Source organism: Aspergillus vadensis, assembly GCF_003184925.1.
Source record: "Aspergillus vadensis CBS 113365 unplaced genomic scaffold BO88scaffold_3, whole genome shotgun sequence".
NCBI classification, from domain to species: domain Eukaryota; kingdom Fungi; phylum Ascomycota; class Eurotiomycetes; order Eurotiales; family Aspergillaceae; genus Aspergillus; species Aspergillus vadensis.
In genome coordinates, this window is record NW_020292041.1 from 1,924,609 (window position 1) to 1,942,530 (window position 17,922).

Sequence of the window (17,922 nt, forward strand, 5' to 3'; positions counted from 1 at the left end):
ATATTCAGTTACATTCTAGATACACAGGCGATCGCAATCGAGAATAAGAAAACCTCTATACCAAGAAACCCGAAAAGAAAAACCAGGGGAAAAAGCCACCCACCCTCAACCACTGAACTGTGATGGTACCCTTTTGTTTTGTAACCAGAACGAATATATAAGGAGGTAAAGGCCCGGGGGAGAGGCCAACAGATCCGCCAGTATCATGATGCCCAGCGGGGGATGAGGTCTCTGACAACATGTGTTATCGTCCCTACCTCTGCCACCCGTTGATCCTGAGGGTCCTGCACCTCGAAGGTCCAAACCAATTTAGCATGTACCACAGCGTCAAGACGCCAGAATGCGCGAAGGAGGTAGTGCTTGATAGTCCCATCTGCAGATGTCCAAGCGTGCGTGTTCGGTGGAAAATAGAGTGCCGCGAAGCCAAGGCTTTCAGAGACTAGGAAGTGTCAGTTCGCAAAGTTGATCAAGAGAAAATGATGGTTATGGTGTCTACCAACCTCCGGTACTATCATACCGCCGGATTTCGAGGTCACGCACATGCTCACCTTGCTGTATGCTGTAAACGGTACTTATTTCGCCCCTTGGAGGTACACCGTCTCGTGCCTGCACCTGAAAACGCAAAGGCCGAGCTGTCAGTAACAGAAATAATGCTATAAACCCCGCGTGGCGACCAGTGCGTACCTCAGTAAAGGCTATACGACGATGCAATCCGTGATGAGGAGCAAGCTCCGTTCCTAGCTCCTCGACGAAGGGGGTGACAAGCTCATAGGTATGTTTCCCCAAATACTCCATGGGATGGGTGATGGTCCCCCCCTTGATGGCTAGGCCGTGGGCGACAGCGGTGATGCTACACCTTGGAAGTTAGCTGCTGCTGCTGCTGCTGCTGCTGCTGGAGACAGGGACGATGGGAGCGGAGGGTAGAACATACGCATCATTGCCGCGAAAGGAATCCATAGGTACCTGGTAGATTGTGGGATACCTGGTAGCAAGCATGGTACTCAGCCTTCCTTGCAGATAACCGGATCGACTCAATCCACCAACTATGGCAATCTTGCTGGGATTCCAGTTATCGATGAGGGCTGCCACTCGGTCCTGGATCTGGGTCACAACAGGACCCATGCTCTGCTGGAGGGCATCCTGAGAGAAGGTGAATCTGCCCCCTTGCTGGTCAAAGGCGTCGCGTTGTTGACCTCGAAAGTGCCGGGGGAGATACCATGAGTCAAAACTGAGGTCGACACTGACCTCACTTTGGCCGTCAAAGGCGTGTTTGGTTGCGATGGCCGCCTTCAACCCGACATGCATGACCCTTCCCGATTCTAAGCGCAGTCCTAGGGTCCTCCGAAGATGGCTTAACAACGATTGGTCGATTCTGGGGTTAGCACAATCCGCTTTACTGTCCTCGTCATATCTCTGGAAAAATAGACGATGAGGTTCGGTCGGATGCACCGCAACAACATCCAATGCAGTAAAGTCCTGCCCAAGTTAAGTTTATTGATGATGAATCGATCGTCGGAAATCTTACATTCGTTAGACCACCCAAGTCGCAGACCAACACGCGGTCTCCTGGTTGTGCCAGCGACTCATTCCTCAGTCGGTTTGCCACAGCAATGGCCGCAGCCAGTCCTTCGGTCGCAAAGTAGATCCGACCTTCGTTCTGTCGGAAACCGGCCTGGTTGATGGCGGCCTCCATAAGAGCCAGGCCCTCTGCGCCCCAACAAGCCGGCAAGGAAAAGTGCCAGTCGATGTGTGGTAGGTTTCCGGTTCCCAGTTCACGCAGGATTTCGGGGTCGTTGCGAAAGGCGTCTCGGATATTCGACAGGAAGTGTGAGATTAATCTCACCGTCGCAGGGCGGTTTTCATAATTGAAAGCCTCTTCACCGCCGAAAAGAGCATTCAAGTCCAGTCCTGCAACTCGAACCTCAGGTGCCCCCTCCACGAGCATTTTGGTCCAGGCGTATCGTGGACTTTGGTGTAGCGCCTCCTCTCCATATGTTGACTGCTGATCCTCGCCGTTGGGGTAGGCTAGAACTGAAGGGATGATGCAGGAAGTTGCACCAGGGGGCGTCCACTCCACGGACCGTGCTCTCATCGCGTCCCAGTAAGTCACCACTGTGAACAATGTATTAGTATGGCGTCCAGCGAAACAAAGGGCTGAATGAATTAAACGGAAACATAGAGAGCTGCGAAAAGGAAGGGCTGTCACTTGCCGGTCTTCGTGACCCCCTGATCAATACCCACAGGCAATCGCCTGTTGTTCATTTCAAAGAACGAATTTAGCGGTACAAACGAGAAGATAAGAGAAGAGTGAGAAACAAAGAGTCCAGTGAAAAGAATGACTGTATAAAGCGGGTCAAACAAGCTGTATGGTTTAATCGAAAGGATGGAACCATGGAATGAAGAGGGAGGCATCCAAAGCGGTCCTTGACCTTTTTATATTCTGTGGCCTCTGCTGGCATGAATGTACAATATAGAACTCAACACATTAAGCATGTTCTATTCCAGTCATTCTGTCTCTCCTCTCCTCATCTCCTCTCTCTCTTTCTCTCTCTCCATCCCACTTCCCCCCTTCTCCTTGTGTGTGTGTGGCTGTTGTATGTCTCTGTCTCTAACATTGTAACAGTCATTACATGACAATATAACAATATATACTTTCCTGGCAAAAGCCCTAGCCCAAAACGGCACGTGGACAAAGAAAGTTTTCCCATCCAAAACTCTGGGAACTCAAAGAGGGAAGTCGGAGGCGCAGTCTAGAAGAAACACTGAATAACAAAGAGGACAGGAGAAAAATATGGGCTGCGATATAATCCTCCCAAAAAAGAGGGTCGATATAAAAAGATACAAGGAATTGGAATCAGAGGTCAAGTTATTGAAAGAGCAATGTTTGTAATAAGGTTTAAATGGGCAAAAGAACCAAGCTGAAGGGCCCAGCTGAAGGCACAACCGAGGGATAAAATACTAGGGTTTATAATTACTCCGTAGTAAGGAAGCAGTTGTAATTCAATTTATTGTTATCCTTTTCGTATGTCTTTGCCCGCCAGTCTTGTGACCAAGGTGTTCGTGTCTTCGTATTCTGTGTTTCTCATCTTGTTTCCCTTCTCCATCTGCAGATCCTAGGCAGTTGAATTCAGTCTTTGATTCTCCCTCTGGTCTTTCCGCATTCCATTCTTACTCTTTCTCTTCGTCTGGCACCCTTCGTACTTGTTGACGCATCTTCTTCTATCGGATCGACAATCCTCCCTCTGCTGCCACACCATGGTCCCCCGTACGCGGCGGTCCGAGACCCTCAAGCGTGCTGCTAGCGTTGACCCCGAACCCGCCCGCCCGGGCGATGAGACTCCCCCGGAGTCAAAACGCGTCTATCCTACCGATTACTACTTCGGCACACGCGAAGAATATTCTGATTTTTTCACGCAGCTGACAAGAATGTCAAGCGCGGCCCTTTTCAGAAGAGGTTACCCCGAGCTTATGCATGACGAATTCAATCAACTGCACATCTCGCTGAGGAATTGGACGTGGACCTTCGGTGTAACCGAGGAGGAAAGCCATCTCTCTAAAGATGACAAGCAGGAGATTATCGCTAGTCTCAAAGGTCAATGCGTCCAGGAAGACTGGGACAGTATCAAGGCTCTCTGTCCTCCTGCTGCTCGTAGGTCATTATGTGATGTCCTCCTCGAGGCAATGCTCTACCAATTTATCTTCGTTACGCTCATCGACTCCCCCTTCTGGTTCATGGACGGCAAGATTGATCCTACTGACGTGGATGGCGACCCTCAGTTCCATCGGCGGTTCCAGCATCTATACGAGAGGCTCCGGGCAGGGAACGGCTTTGGTGCGGCATGGCTAAAGTCTGCTGTTATCTCTGAGTCTAATGCGCAAAACATCCATGGTGGCACGGTTGAAGAGATGGAATTGGCCAGGTGCAACTCTGCCCGGCGCAAGGCGTTGGTGATGCAGTTCAGAGACGAGCTGCTTGGGCGTCGGGTCTTTCAACTCCTTCTCCGCCCTTTGGAGAGTGAGGCAGAAATAGCTCGCCGCAGTGGTGGTCTCCACAGAATTCTTGAGCAAGCTGTTTACGCGGTCATCTACACTGAAGGAGGGATCTACGGCAACTCTGTGATATACAGGTTACCCGACCTGTCTGTCTTCAACTACAACTCGGATAACATGGTCGGCCATACCTACCATGGTACCAGTTCCAACCGCACTCCAGACTGGGCAGCTGCTCCAGGGGGTCGAGTTCTCATCGTCACTCGTCCGGGCCTCACTTACGTCGATATAGAATCGTTTGGTCAGCTCGGCAGGCGTCCTCCTTACCGATTATTGCCGGCGAAGGTGGTGGTCGAGGTGATCAAGAAGAAGCAGGCCAGTACCACATCCAGGCCCAAGACCAAGCCCAAGACCACCTCCAGAAACAAGTCTACAAAGCCTTCCGGGCCTGATCTCCAATCCAACTCCATGCCCGAAACTTCCAAGTCCGCGTCTACGTCTCAAGCCGCCAGCGCGCCCGAAGTTGAGGACAACACCACACCCAGCGAGAAAAACGGACCCCTTGGGAAGTTAATCCCACCGTTAAGGAAGAGCTTTTGGCGGGAATGACCAATAAATTGTTACTAATTGATTTTCTTTGTTTCTTTCTTTCTTTCTTTTCTTTTCCCTCCTCCTTTTGTTATGTTTCTGTCCTTCTGCCCTTCTTCTGTCCGGGAGCTTCCTTTGTAAGTGTTGAGGGTTTTGAGTGTGGGAAATAAGGCCTAATTTGCTGTTACTATGGTATCGTTCCTTTTGATCATTACTAGACGGGTCTTATCTAGTCAGATATCTCGCGTCATCAAACCAGTCTCAAAGTCTGTGGGTGTATGCGTAGTATATTAGATGGAATTATTATTGTCCTACTTGCTCGTTTGTAGTAATCTCTTTCGCTAAACCTTGGTAATACTACCATACGAAGTTGTTATCTTAGTCCCAGTTCCTCATTGGCACACATCCGTACCTTGAACCGGATATGACGGCCAAGGTAGTCGGGTATTGAAGCCTCTGGTCTGCTTCTGATAGTTTCAAGACTGTCGGACAAGAGTTTGTCTGTTTGACTTTTAGCCTCCGAAATCTGACAGGTATCAGCTAGAACCCTCCGAATGCCTCTGCCTCCTCCGTGTGATCACCAGATGGGAAAGACAGGCCACCCAACACTACTCTATCGCATCTTCGCTGGTAGAACATGCATTTACTGGTTGGAAGTTGGGTTGCAAGTCCCACGGCCTGATTTGGAGCGACGTTCATTGGCTTTTGTGTCAGCCCCTTCCAATAGTCCAGTTGTGAATCAGCCGTCGGCAACGCTACTTCCGGTCCGGCAACCTGGATTGACAACGGGAAACGCATCTAGAACCAGTGGACCGCCTCAGTAGCATAGGTAGTTGCTCTCTTGGATCTCCGCTCATTGATTCCTCCTGAGGTAGTGGAAAGTGGCATGCTTTTCCTCCCAAAGTTACTATGATCTGAATCAGGGGGGGATGTTGTGGTCGTTAGGTCTGCGACGTGTCCGTACACTACAATGTCAGGGACGCCACGAGGTCCAGTCTATAATGATCTAGACGACGCGGCTGGAAGATTTCATCCGAAGGACACCAAGCTGTCTGTTGCAGCTGCAGGCCAAGAAGCGTGTTGTTGATATTTCGGAGGAATAGGGATGGGGGACGCCACCCTCGTAACTGGTATTCCGGGTGTCACCGAACGGCAAGAGGGCCATGGGCCATTGGTATGAAGAACCAGCTGTGTGACCCCGGGGAAGCAGTTTCCCGTGCCGACAAGGTTTGGCTGATACTGAGGGCGTTTGTGCTATTGCCCGTGGACTCTCGTAGGTGCTTTGACTTGCCCGTGAGTGACGATGGATCGATCAGCCGTCTACCGAAAAGGGGCAACGGTCAGCAGCACTGAGGCCATGTAGGCTGTTCAGGTCGTTCTCGTAAATGTCTCTAACTAGAATTAGGCCGCGGGCAGATGAGGATGGATGAAGGATGGATTTTCTGGAAGAAGGGCTGAAATTCTGTGACAGCGCCATCATACGGCAGCGTTCTGGCTAGTTGATATTTTTACGTTAGCAGGAACTCGATAACTCCATCTCCGACAGCTGTTTCCTTTGTCAGAACGGGAATCATATCCATCCCTTCGTGACAATGTGTCCTACTTCGATGAAAGACTTTCGCCGTGCCTTCCCGGCTGTTTCCATCGACAACCAGGCAGCATCCATCGATCATAATGAGAGATCCTGTATTCTCATGTTTCCATTCAACACGTTCAAGGGAATACTGAGTGCCCAAGGCTATTCCCCAGAGGATGGGCGGCGAAATGTGAAGGGGAGGAGAAGCGGCGACCGGGGACCGACATCATCGGAGTCGATCACCATATCCTACTCACGAAGTGAGGCCCCCCCTGCTGCCACTTCACTATTGGAGCTGACTGGTAGATAACCGAATTTCATCCTTACTGATTGTGTGTCCTGATGGATGAATATCCAGTTAGTCCACAAAGATCCTCCAGTCAGTCGATGGCAGAGGCTGGGGGTAGATCACGACGGTCAGCAAAAATCGAATGGACCTCTGAGCCGGGTGACCTGCCCCGGAAGGTCACCAAGGGGCCCCTCCACAGCCTGGTTGGTGGCAACCATCTAGTCCAGCTAGTACGTAGGTGCGAACCGGCCGACGCAAGGATGGGGACGGCGGTTTCACATCGGTTCATCGTTGCTGATCACTCGCAGTTTTCTTTTCTCGACCCCCTCCCATCTCTCCGCGAGCTACTCACCCCCGGCCTCAGCGACGACGATCATTGATGAAAGAACCATCGTCCACCCGCATCAACAAGGTACAAGGACCATCCTCGACGGAATAAAGAGGGACGAGCCGAACGTGGGACACGCGGCCACCATGGGTGCCGCTGGCTCACGGCAAATGCAAGTTTCACTTCGGGAGAATGGCGGCCATACGCGACCGGGAGGCGACATTCATGTGCAGGACATCCGACACGGACACAACGGCCAATCCTGTGGCCGCTTGTTACATCGGCGGACCAGGCAGATGAGCGAGCGAGCGAGGCTTCGACCTGGGGATGAGTTCACACGGGCGCGGGGGACGGAGTGGGCCTGGATGAACCCCCGGGTGCGTCGGGGAGATAGCTCTACACTGGCCAAAGAAAAGAGGGATCCAGCTGTTGCCACTGAAGACATCGTCGGGATGTCCTGGCATAGCCTCACTGTGAGTAATAAGATTTTGTAGCCGGTAGTTGCCTAACTATGTATGTATGTAGACTTTGTACCCCAGCCTTGGCCTTGATGGTCGGCAGAGCTGCCTGATGAGAAGGTGGGAATTTCTATTTGATCATCTACAGTGGGTAAGCAGACTTGATAGGAAGATAGATAGTGCGATTATATTCAACAGTTAGTACATAGAAGGGACGTATCTGGAGAGTGGAGAGAGATACAGTATCTATCAAGATACATACTTACTCATACTCCGGTTTAGGGCCAAGACACAGATCCACCGGCAGTGGTACCGGAGCCGGGCCGGGTTCCTTTCCGGTGGTTGGTTCGGGTTGAGGTTGACCATGAGGAAACACATCGGGATTAGTACTTAGTCGTAAAAAGTATGGGGAAGAAGGAAACAAATGGGGGGAGGAGTGTGACATTCTGATCCAATTGTATCATGGAACATCAGGGAAATGGGGAAGCGACACGAGCTAACTGGCGAGCCCGCCTAATCCCCGGAATCCCGAGCTGGCTGATTTGTCTTGATCGATCACTTTCTCGGTCTCTCTCTTGCTTCTCCTCTTCGTTTCTTGTCTTGCTTACTGCTTGGTTCCGGGGATAACCATAGCCAAGCCCTAACACACTTGTTCTAGAAGGCGGGAAAGGGGAGCTGGAAAATTGGGAGGTAGGCAGTATGGAGTAGTAGTACTCCTGTCTACCGGCTATCTATCCAGTTAGATCACTAGTACTCGTGGGTAAGGAAATGAAGGGTCCGGCTAACCGGCCAGGAACCGGATCAACGACCAAACCTTCCAACATATACTCACTTGCCTTTTCCCTTATCAGTATATCAAAAGGGCATTATCAACCATCCGTGTGAAAGCCGGCGATAATAATTATGAAATCATATTCACCTAGTTTGGTCATATCGCCATCATTTCCCCAGAATTACCAGCGCCCTGGCCCTAACCCTACAGACTAACATGGTTCCACGTGGTTGAAATAGAGGAGCCAAGGGCAAAAAAAAAAAAACAAAAAGAAAAACAAAAAAGGGAATGACAATGCAACAGTCCCATTAAACACTTATTTATTTATTTTATGTTGTTAGTTGTATAGGGGTTACATTGGGTTCGGTACACCGAAGAATGTAGGAAAGTAGCTGGATTTGATGGTCCGGTGAAGGTTAAGAGCCCTTGTCCAAATTCCTGTCAGATCGAGGCCCATTGTTGAGTCAAATCATTGACCAAGAGGATAAGTCAACAATAAACAATGAAAACCTCCCTTCGCTTCGGCTGTTCATATATTTATTCCATGATGGACAAGAAATATTGGAACCACTGCCTCTTCATCGCCCAGATCCTGACTCAGCAGCCAGCGTCTGCATGTCCTGATTTGAACTAGTGGAAAGCCCTTTTCAGTTAGCTTGGCGTTCAGAGCCAATCAGAAACAACCATGGGCCCCTCTCTCATTCTTCTCACTAATAAATTCTTTTTCTCTTTCCAAATTGTTCCGCCTTTTTGTCCGTTTTCGTCAATTTGCCTCTTTCTCCCTCGCTCCTCTTGTTCTTTTTCCTCCTCTTCATTATCATGATTGTTATTTACGGTACCTCCTCGCTTTCGTTATTACGATGGATAATGATTCATAACTGGTGCACACCGTAGTTCTAGAAAGAGCAACGGGAGATAACCAGCCTGGATATATACACACTATTACCATCAGGTACACCGGGCTACGTAGAATCCACCAGCAACGGGGCATCTTGATCTGGTTGAGAGCATACCTTTTTTCAGTGTCCTTACCTCAATCAGATATTACACCAGTACCTACCCGTGGCACATGCATAACCGCAGCATTAACTAGCCTGGTAGTCTAGTTAGCAGTCTAATAGTTATTAAGTACGTACTAGCATTTGGAGATGATGGATGATTGATCAGGAAACGCCTGGGGTGCCCCAAACTCTATCCGCTTCGATGTTGCGACCGTCACTTCACGTCAAACAGTTCACCGTCATGGATTTCTCCAGGTAACGACTTTCCGTTTGGAGTGATCAACCCAGCGGGTGGTACTCTGGGGGGTAAATCCAGCCCGACTTCTCCAGTGTGATTCGCTCTGCCTTCCCAACTGAACCACCGGACAGACAGACTTAGTCTGCCTTTAACGTAAGGAGATTGATTATCGGGCTCGGGGATGGCTCCACCGCGCTGTGGCCACGGGCGAAACTTCATCCTCGTTTTTTCTTTTCTTTTCCCCCCCACAATCTGAGCGAAATGCAGAAAAAGCCTAAACCCGCAGTTTCTAGTTTCTTAATAATAACCAACGGTAGATAACTACGTGCTACGTGCTAGATACTACGGTGCCCTCTACTGCTACTTTGCTATTTAGTCTACTAGTCAAGCAAAGGCCAGCCCATCCTCCACTCCCCGTCAGCCCGCCCATAATACGTATAGCCCTCCCCCGGTGTGTCTGTCTGCGGCCCTCCGCTACCATCAAACTTTCTATCTTTTTTTTCTCTCTTTCTTTTCCCTTTCCCTTTCTCTCTGTCTTGCTCTTGCTTCTCTCTCCTCTCTCCCCTTCCTTTTTCTTTCCTTCTCTTAGTGTAGCGCCTCTATCTTCTTTCCGCTTGACAACTTACAACCACCTCTCCGCTCCGCTGCCTTCTTCATCTCGCCATGGCTCCCACTACCCGGGATCCTGAGGCTCTCGCCGTCCACCACGACTCCGACATCATGGCTGATGAGCTGGCCGAGAAGAAGATCTCCGCCCATGAATCCCCCCCGGAAAATGACCCTTTTGGCAATGAGGAGTGTGGTGAGGTCAAGTACCGTGTCATGAAATGGTGGCACTGCGGTATATGTAAGGCTCCTCGGGGCTTCTCCCCAAACCCAACCTCCAAAGTAAAGGAACACCGTCTGAACTGAAATGTGACAGTGATGATCGCGGAGAATATCTCCCTGGGAATTCTGTCCCTGCCGTCGGCCGTGGCGACTCTCGGAATTGTCCCGTGAGTGCTTCCATTTTGTCAATTTTCATTTTGTTCTGTACCCTCGCTAATATGCTTCGTTCAGCTCCATTTTCCTCATCTTAGGCTTGTCTGGCATTTCCTGGTACACTGGCTATGTCATCGGCCAGTTCAAGCTGCGCTATCCCCAAGTCCACAGCATGGGTGATGCGGGAGAAATTCTCTTTGGCCGCATTGGCCGCGAAATCCTATTCTTCGGCCAATTGCTGTTCTGCATCTTTTTGATGTCCAGTCACATTCTCACTTTCACCGTGCTGTTCAATACCATCACTGGTCACGGCACCTGCACCATCGTCTTCGGTGTTGTCGGTTTGGTCGTCAGCTTCATCGGTGCCCTGCCTCGCACCATGGGCAAGGTGTATTGGATGTCTCTTGCCTGTATGTCCAGCCCACCCCCTCTTTCGCTGCTTGGTTCTCAGACCGAGACTGACGACCTTCTCAACAGCTTGTACCAGTATCACCGTTGCCACGATCGTCACCATGGTGGCCATCGCCGTGCAAGCGCCTGATCATGTTCAGGTTGACATCACCACCCATCCTAGCTTCTCGACCGCTTTCCTGTCGGTGACCAACATCGTCTTCGCCTTCAGTATGTCCTTTTGCATTTTGTTCTCTCTGCTCGAAGCGTCCTTCCTAATCCTTGCTCTGCAGTTGCTCACGTGGCCTTTTTCGGATTTGCCTCGGAAATGGAGGATCCTCGCGACTTCCCCAAGTCGCTGGCCATGCTGCAGGTCACCGATACGACTATGTACATTGTCACCGCCATGGTCATTTACCGCTACGCCGGTCCGGATGTTGCTTCCCCAGCTCTGTCCTCTGCCGGTCCTCTGATGAGCAAGGTTGCATACGGCCTTGCCATTCCTACCGTGAGTGTCTCCTCCATATCTCGTTTCCATTTTGCATACTAATATACTCTCGGTGGTAGGTGATCATTGCCGGAGTTGTATTCGGTCATGTCGCGTCCAAGTATATCTACGTCCGCGTCTGGCGCGGCTCCCCCCAGATGCACACCAACAGTCTTTCAGCTGTCGGATCGTGGGTCGCCATTGCACTGGGCGTGTGGGTGATTGCTTGGATCATTGCCGAGTCGATCCCCGTGTTCAATGATTTGTTGAGTTTGATCGTATGCTTTTCCCTAGCCCCTAAGGTGCGGTAAATGTGTTGTCGCTAACGGATGTTGTGATGGCAGAGTTCTCTCTTCGGTAGTTGGTTCAGTTGTAAGTCCCCCTTCTCACCTCTTCCCCCTTGTCTGTGGAATTCCAGGCTTATCGTTTCATCTCAGACGGACTCCCTGCCATGTTCTGGTTGGTCATGAACCGTGGACAGTATACTGCCTCGCCCAGAAAGATCTTCCTGACCATTGTCAACCTCGTCATCTTTGCCATTGCTTGCGCTATTGTATGTCATCAACCTATTTATTCCCGTCCTACCATTGTACATGGATACTAACAAGACCAGTGCGGCTTGGGCCTTTACGTCTCTGGCAAGGCCATTCACGACAGCTCTTCCTCTGCGAGCTGGACGTGCGCCAACAACGCCTCCACCTAAGGGCGGGTTGAGTCCTTCGGGGACCCGGCGGATTCCTCACGGGATCCACCCTCGCCTCCCTCTCTGCTATTCTCCCTGATCGAGCTGGGCTGTTCTGGGATATTCAATATCGCGGTGTTGGAATTGGTGTTTGATGGGTCATTTTCGATGAGTTCCGAGGAATGCTTTTTCATGTCATGATTTTGTTTTGCGTCTATGGTTTCGTTTTCTCCTCTAGCCGGCATCTACTCGTACGTACTATTTGTCTGTTCATTGCATGTTATCTCCCTCCCCCCTGTGTACGGAATGTATATACTACTGCTACCATTACTCCTACTATTGACTATAACTACTACTCTGTCCCAGTTGGTCCACTCGGTGGGTGGCTGCTGCTGGGTGGAAATGGATGCAGAGATTATCAGTGGTGCATTGCATCGCGTCGTCAAAATTTGGCTTACCCTTTCGCTCAAAATAATAGCGCATGAGTCTGTGACATATGTAGGAATTTAAACTTCACCACGAAGAAGGAAATGTAGGGCACTGGAGCTGATTTTACTATGAAGTACTACCTTGCATGTTCCGCAATTTGTCCAGTTTTGTTCTGATTCTCCTGTTTCCAACGACCTTGTTTTAGGCTTCATCTTAGCGGTACCTAGCACGCCACGAGTCCAGCCGCACCCGCTGAATAGCCGCTAACACACCACAATGGCTGATCTCCCACCTGATCCTCGTAGCAGCAGGCGTCCTTCGGTGCTGCTCCGACTGGCTGGACTTGAAAGCATTGTCGGCGCCGGCCACAACCCTAATTCGTCTGCCTGACGGGCAGTTTTGTTAGTGGAGGGTTTAGGGACATATTTGGGGCACTAGTAAGTCTGGGCAGGGGCAATGGTGATGGCGGATTGGAGGAGTGAATTGGTGCCGAAGCCGAGTGGGGAGCTATTTCGTTATTGAGTTGGTTACCCGGAACATCGTGCATGTGAGAGCATTCAGGGTAGAAGCTGACAGAGGTACACACTCACCTTGAAGATGGTATCGAGTTCAAAACAGCAAGGTATCATCGTACTCTGATGAAATAGAATCAACTTGCAACTTCAGCATAAGCGACAGAATAACCCTCCGCAGACTGCATGCACAGATTCAACTCATCCCCACGTCAACCCTCACCTCCGTCTCCCTCTCTCTCTCATATGCGCGCAGACCAAGTGCATCCCTTCCGCAACATGCCGGGTGGGTCGCTGTCTCACTGAGGAAGAACTGTTCAAGACTTTAAATAGTCCCCATGGTCCAACGCAAGAGAATTGGTCATGGAAGCTTTTCCTCCACTTGTCAGGCCATGTCTCGCCGATGTGCTGATTGACAAAGGCGTGATTACTGGTGCAACGTTATAGCTCGCATTTCCAGCCCCGCCAATGCGGCGTCGCTGCCTGTGGATTATCCAGGCAATCGTCCTGTTAGGCCTGCTCGCTGCATTTTACCTCATACAATTACAGTCCCAGGCGCTTCTACAGCAAGACCCTCTCACGACCAACCCTCTCAAGGTTGCCATTCCACAGACAGTCCACCAACTCTTCATCTCGACACCAGGATCCCGCGGATCCAGCTTCTATCCGGATAGACATAGCACCTCGTGGCTCCAATCAGGATGGAAAGTCGAGTACTGGAGGGAGTCTTCCTGCCACGAACTTGCACAGGAACTCGATGATACTGGGTCATACGCAGCCACATTCCAAGCCCTACCCGCTCCTATCCTGAAATCCGACTTTTGCCGCTACTTGATCTTATTCGGGCGGGGTGGGATTTACAATGACCTCGATGTCCACCTTCTCCACCCGTTGCCGTGGCCAGTCATGGGTGCAGTCAACGATGGTGTTGATGAATCACCCGCTGTGATTGTGGGCCTGGAGGGCGATGCTGCCACAACTGGCCTGCCTCGATCTCCGCAGTTCGTTCAGTGGACCATGGCATCTGTTCCCGGTCACCCCATCTTTCGTGACGTGTTGCAGTCCATCGTAGACCACACAGCTCACTATATCTCCACTCAGACCGTGGAGACTGATGCGGATATCGACGTGATGGGCTGGACCGGTCCCAGTGCGTGGACAGATGCGGTGCTGGGATATCTACAGTGCGATGACGAACAAATTCAGCAGCTCCGCGATCTCCACGAGGTGGTTCGCGTTCGCGACGTGATCATCCTTCCGCGACGATCCTTTGCTGTCCTTCAGGGCGAAGATCAGACTGCACCAGATGTTCTGGTTAAGCATTATTTCTCGGGAAGCTGGAAGACGTGTGCTCGAGAATGGCTCCGCTGGCTGTGGCCGGGGGGTTGCTGATTGCTGCAGGTCATAAACAAAGAAAAAGGAAGAAAGAGGAAAACCCGCTGGAAGCAATTATTTGATTTGAGAGTACTTCGATTACGTTCGTAGTTATACAATCGTCTTGCTCGTCATAGCAGCTGATAGCCGATCATGATAGGAGTGGCAAGCCGTCGTAGGGTCGCCTTCTCCAAAATTCGTCGACAAGAGAACATGGCCTTTTTATTACTCCACCCTCACGATTTCAACCGATCAAAACATCTGATCAGATACATCTAGCCCTCGATCAAGTTCGTCCGCCTCCTTGCGCAGTACCTCCGCCCGGAATTTTCGGAAGGCCGTCTCGATTCTCTGCCTTCGATCGGGATCCGCCGTGATGCAACGACTTCCACTCCATGCTCCTCCCAAGAAACCTACAGCGGGGTGATACTTAGTAGAAGCCCACTAATGAGGGTATTGAGATCGTTCAGATGCAGAAACCTACCAAGTTCGCCGCCTAAGAAGAACCCTCCCGCGCTAGCAAAGAAATAGGTGGTGAAATCACCCAGGGTGGTGGGTTTCAGCAGGGGGGTGATATCTGGGATAGGCTCTGTTTTGAAAAGATGTCAGCATACAGCAGTTTAGTAGGAGGAGCACTGAAATCAGTGAATACCAGAACGTCCGCCGGCAAAAACGACGTGAGTGGGCTTTTCGCGGGCGCGAAAAACCTCGAAGAAGGCCTTGCGTGAACTTCTCAGACGGAAAGCAGCATAAAGACCGAGTCCGAGACCAACGGCTGAGCCAATTGTCGTCCACCGGGCGACCTTTTGTGTGGCTGTGGTGAGAGCATCGCGGTCTTCAGAGCGCAGGTCATGCTGCAGATGCTCCTCCGCCAGACGGGCGAGCTCGTTGTTGCGGCGATTGCGGAGAGCGGGATAAAAGTCAGGCATGGTAAAATTGAGATAAGGGTAATTATAGACAAAGGATCACTACTAGTATTGGAGTATAGAGAAGGATAATGATCAATGACAGACTTTATAGAGAATGGATGAGGGTGTAGATAGACAAAAGCAGGGCGGGGGCAGGACACGTGATGACGTCATGAACCGGGGTTTTGTTCATGATGATCAGGTACTAGTTATATGACATTTTGTTTGTCTTACATGTTATGTTAGATCAGAAAAACTCCAGTCATATCACTGAGTGCCTTAGTGAGCCCAACTGTCGGGGTATCGTTGTTGCTGAACTCGAACTCTGTGATACAGAGAGTAGTGCTGTCGAATAGATATGTAAGTTGGTCCTAGCGAACCCTTCCTGCAACGATTGACTGCGGAGTGGAGTTCTAAAGTGTTAAAAAGGTTGTTTTGGGACTCCGTTTTGGTTCCCCGTTCCTAGTTGCTAGTTGCCAGATAAGGCTGTCGCGGGCAATTACTGACATACTCCAGATATATGAAAAACAGAGACCATACTAGTAGTAACTACTAATTAGTATAGTTTCGGAATACAACAATCAGGCGATGAGGCACCAAGGCACCAGAGCGGTGGGGAGTTTCTGCCAGTCCCGTGACCCACTTGTCACGAAGTCAATTAAGCCAAAAATAACGGATTGATCAGTCAATTTAACATTGACGCGACGCGTTTCTTGATCGTCAACTTTCACCGTCTTTCTAGTTGGCAGCTCAGGTACAGGGACTAAACTTGCTTTTCTCTCTGATCTGGTGCCAATGTTCCCATCTTGATAGTCTTTCCTTTCCATCTCTATTGTTTCGGCGGCCTTAGGTGCTGCTGATCCCGTTACCTCACTTTCCTAGTAACTATTCTTGAACACCATGGTTCACATTCAAGACCTCCCCCGGGAGCTGCTTCTGCAGATTTTCTCCTCCGTTGCCCATAGCAATCCTTCCAACACACAGGATCAGACCACCAAGTCTCCCGATGAAAGCGCCAAGACTCAGTCCCAACAACCCCCTGCCGATAGGCTGTTCCCACGCCCTCCTTGGGTCGCCGAGGATGAAGATGATGAGACTGATGAGACTGATGGAGGAAATTCCGGGGGACAATGGGAAGGGAGGGAGCGCACAGATCCAAGAGATCATCGACTTGTACAATCTGTGTCGGGTGTGCCACTTGTTCCGCGAACTCGCCCAGCACCTGCTGTTCGAGCATGTTGACTTGTCTGGCTTCCCTGGCGATCTGCGAAACCTCGTCTCCCTCACCCGTACCGTCCTCCGCCGTCCCAGCCTAGGCGAACATATTCGCAGCCTCTCCGTCCTTCCAGACCACGATCACCATGTCTTTCATCAAAGCCCGCAGCCCCTAACCGCCAACGACCGAAAGCTCTTTACCTCATCCATACGTGATCTCCGCTTAGACAAGGAGGACGAGTGCGACTGGATGAGTGTTTTGAAGGAAGAGGAGTTCGACTACAGTCTTATGGTCGTCTTGCTTATCCTGAAAGCCCCAAACCTCCGCATGTTGACATTGGCGGGAGGTTACTTTGCCATGAAGCCACTCGAACAAGCTTGGAAGCGCCATCCTGCCATATTGTCGAAACTCGAGGACCTGTGGTTTGAAGGCGACGACCTCCTCAAGGGCTACCCGCTCGCTTTTTATGAGGAGATGATCAGTCGGCTCCAGTTACGCTCGATAGATATTGAAGAAGCCCACCTCAGTGACGACCTGTTCCCCGCCTGCTGGACTCCACAGTCTCTGACCATGAGCCGGATCGGCCTACACCTCTGCCATATCGATGCCCCCTCAGTCACCAAGTTACTCCGCGCATGCCGCACAGTGACCTCCTTCACTTACGACAACTTTACCACGGACCCCGAGGACCAGCCTCATAACCTCCGCCCCGTTCGCGAACCCACCGCCCCCGAACTCAGCGCCGCGCTCCTACCCCACAAGGACACCCTAGAAGGCTTGACAATGACCTGGAACCGCGAACCCTGGGAGCGAGAGAACATCCAGGATTATGTGGCCCGCCAGGCGAAGATCGGCTCGCTGCGCGACTTCTCCGTGCTCCGGCGACTGACCGTCCAACAAGCTTTCCTGCCGCCGCAGCCCCAGTTCCCTCCCACACTCGAAGAGCTCACCGTCGAAGACTGTAACATTTCGGTCCGTGGTTTGGCCGAGCATCTAGCCCAAAAGCGTCGCCAGGGACGTCTTCCCGCACTCAAGAGCGTCAAGATACTCGCCGTGGACATCACCGACCCCGTCAAACTCCCGGGTCAGCAGATCCCATTTGGCCAGACACCGGAGCAGTGTTGTACTACTATCAAGGACCTGTTCAAGGATACGTCCGTCGATTTCACCATCCTTCCTTATCCGGACTGTCCGCAAAATATCGCTGGCGACTCCGACCTCGACGACTACTCTGATGATGACCCCTACGATATGACTGATGAATATGGCTTGCTGGGTCTCCGCGAAGGGGGGAACAGCATATTCCAGGCGATGCTCATGCAGGCGATGCAGGCACAGGGGGACCAATACATGGATGATGAGTTCGACGAGTGAAGATGATGACCGAGCGAGTTGATGACGATGTTCACGAGTAATCTGGAAAATGTATCACCCTCAAAATATCTATATTTGACTAGGCTGGATCTAGACTGGGCTGGATTCTCTCAAACTTTCGGATTGTTGATGGGCATCGTTACAGGCCATGGGAAATCTGGCACGTATCTTTCGGAAATCAATTTTGGCTTTCTGGCAGTGAACTTTCCTTTGGCGGAGCAAACTTTTCAGGGCAACATGATCATGAGAGCTGGAGAGAGCCAGTCTTGTTCCTCCGGGTGCAACCCTACACGCCACACAATTCACTTGCTGCAATGCCCGTCATTGCC

At 51.0% G+C, this 17,922-nt stretch overlaps 7 protein-coding genes across 7 annotated transcripts; 5 read left to right on the plus strand and 2 right to left on the minus strand.

The window, feature by feature from the left end:
- Positions 1 to 130: 130 nt before the first annotated feature.
- Positions 131 to 2,092, minus strand: BO88DRAFT_382362 (Hsp70 family protein; the record flags this gene model as incomplete). Its single annotated transcript, XM_025704620.1, has 5 exons — positions 131 to 439; positions 501 to 612; positions 685 to 850; positions 932 to 1,476; positions 1,526 to 2,092. The coding sequence occupies 5 exons, from the start codon at positions 2,090 to 2,092 to the stop codon at positions 204 to 206; spliced, it is 1,626 nt and encodes a 541-aa protein (XP_025566947.1). The 3' UTR covers positions 131 to 203.
- A 1,233-nt stretch (positions 2,093 to 3,325) lies between these two features.
- On the plus strand, positions 3,326 to 4,834 carry BO88DRAFT_402207 (uncharacterized protein). Its single transcript, XM_025706044.1, has one exon. It carries the CDS (start codon positions 3,427 to 3,429, stop codon positions 4,597 to 4,599), a length of 1,173 nt encoding a protein of 390 aa, XP_025566948.1. The 5' UTR covers positions 3,326 to 3,426; the 3' UTR covers positions 4,600 to 4,834.
- A 2,083-nt stretch (positions 4,835 to 6,917) lies between these two features.
- BO88DRAFT_412035 (uncharacterized protein) lies at positions 6,918 to 7,616 on the plus strand (the record flags this gene model as incomplete). Its single annotated transcript, XM_025708066.1, has 3 exons — positions 6,918 to 7,244; positions 7,297 to 7,380; positions 7,512 to 7,616. The coding sequence occupies 3 exons, from the start codon at positions 6,918 to 6,920 to the stop codon at positions 7,614 to 7,616; spliced, it is 516 nt and encodes a 171-aa protein (XP_025566949.1).
- Positions 7,617 to 9,502: 1,886 nt separating this feature from the next.
- Positions 9,503 to 11,882, plus strand: BO88DRAFT_178337 (putative amino acid transporter). Its single transcript, XM_025701713.1, has 9 exons — positions 9,503 to 10,087; positions 10,163 to 10,235; positions 10,300 to 10,631; positions 10,699 to 10,842; positions 10,905 to 11,119; positions 11,179 to 11,376; positions 11,443 to 11,470; positions 11,536 to 11,651; positions 11,712 to 11,882. The coding sequence occupies exons 1-9, from the start codon at positions 9,904 to 9,906 to the stop codon at positions 11,799 to 11,801; spliced, it is 1,380 nt and encodes a 459-aa protein (XP_025566950.1). The 5' UTR covers positions 9,503 to 9,903; the 3' UTR covers positions 11,802 to 11,882.
- Positions 11,883 to 13,189: 1,307 nt separating this feature from the next.
- Positions 13,190 to 14,433, plus strand: och4 (putative alpha-1,6-mannosyltransferase subunit (Hoc1); the record flags this gene model as incomplete). Its single annotated transcript, XM_025711791.1, has 1 exon — positions 13,190 to 14,433. One exon carries the CDS (start codon positions 13,190 to 13,192, stop codon positions 14,111 to 14,113), a length of 924 nt encoding a protein of 307 aa, XP_025566951.1. The 3' UTR covers positions 14,114 to 14,433.
- Positions 14,239 to 15,304, minus strand: BO88DRAFT_178376 (uncharacterized protein). Its single transcript, XM_025701714.1, has 3 exons — positions 14,748 to 15,304; positions 14,580 to 14,684; positions 14,239 to 14,508 (listed from the first exon to the last, which is right to left on the minus strand). Exons 1-3 carry the CDS (start codon positions 15,022 to 15,024, stop codon positions 14,348 to 14,350), a joined length of 543 nt encoding a protein of 180 aa, XP_025566952.1. The 5' UTR covers positions 15,025 to 15,304; the 3' UTR covers positions 14,239 to 14,347.
- Positions 15,305 to 15,705: 401 nt separating this feature from the next.
- Positions 15,706 to 17,593, plus strand: BO88DRAFT_441609 (uncharacterized protein; the record flags this gene model as incomplete). Its single annotated transcript, XM_025709894.1, has 2 exons — positions 15,706 to 16,074; positions 16,118 to 17,593. The coding sequence occupies exons 1-2, from the start codon at positions 15,904 to 15,906 to the stop codon at positions 17,591 to 17,593; spliced, it is 1,647 nt and encodes a 548-aa protein (XP_025566953.1). The 5' UTR covers positions 15,706 to 15,903.
- Positions 17,594 to 17,922: the final 329 nt, after the last annotated feature.

Coding starts and splice junctions, on each gene's coding strand:
- BO88DRAFT_178376 (XM_025701714.1), bottom strand. CDS start 15,024: ATGCCTGACTTTTATCCCGCTCTCCGCAATCGCCGCAACAACGAGCTC. Junction 14,685..14,747: donor TTTTGCCGGCGGACGTTCTG/GTATTCACTGAT, acceptor TTTTCAAAACAG/AGCCTATCCCAGATATCACC. Junction 14,509..14,579: donor CTTCTTAGGCGGCGAACTTG/GTAGGTTTCTGC, acceptor ACCCCGCTGTAG/GTTTCTTGGGAGGAGCATGG.
- BO88DRAFT_178337 (XM_025701713.1), top strand. CDS start 9,904: ATGGCTCCCACTACCCGGGATCCTGAGGCTCTCGCCGTCCACCACGAC. Junction 11,120..11,178: donor ACGGCCTTGCCATTCCTACC/GTGAGTGTCTCC, acceptor TCTCGGTGGTAG/GTGATCATTGCCGGAGTTGT. Junction 11,377..11,442: donor ATGATTTGTTGAGTTTGATC/GTATGCTTTTCC, acceptor TTGTGATGGCAG/AGTTCTCTCTTCGGTAGTTG.
- BO88DRAFT_402207 (XM_025706044.1), top strand. CDS start 3,427: ATGTCAAGCGCGGCCCTTTTCAGAAGAGGTTACCCCGAGCTTATGCAT.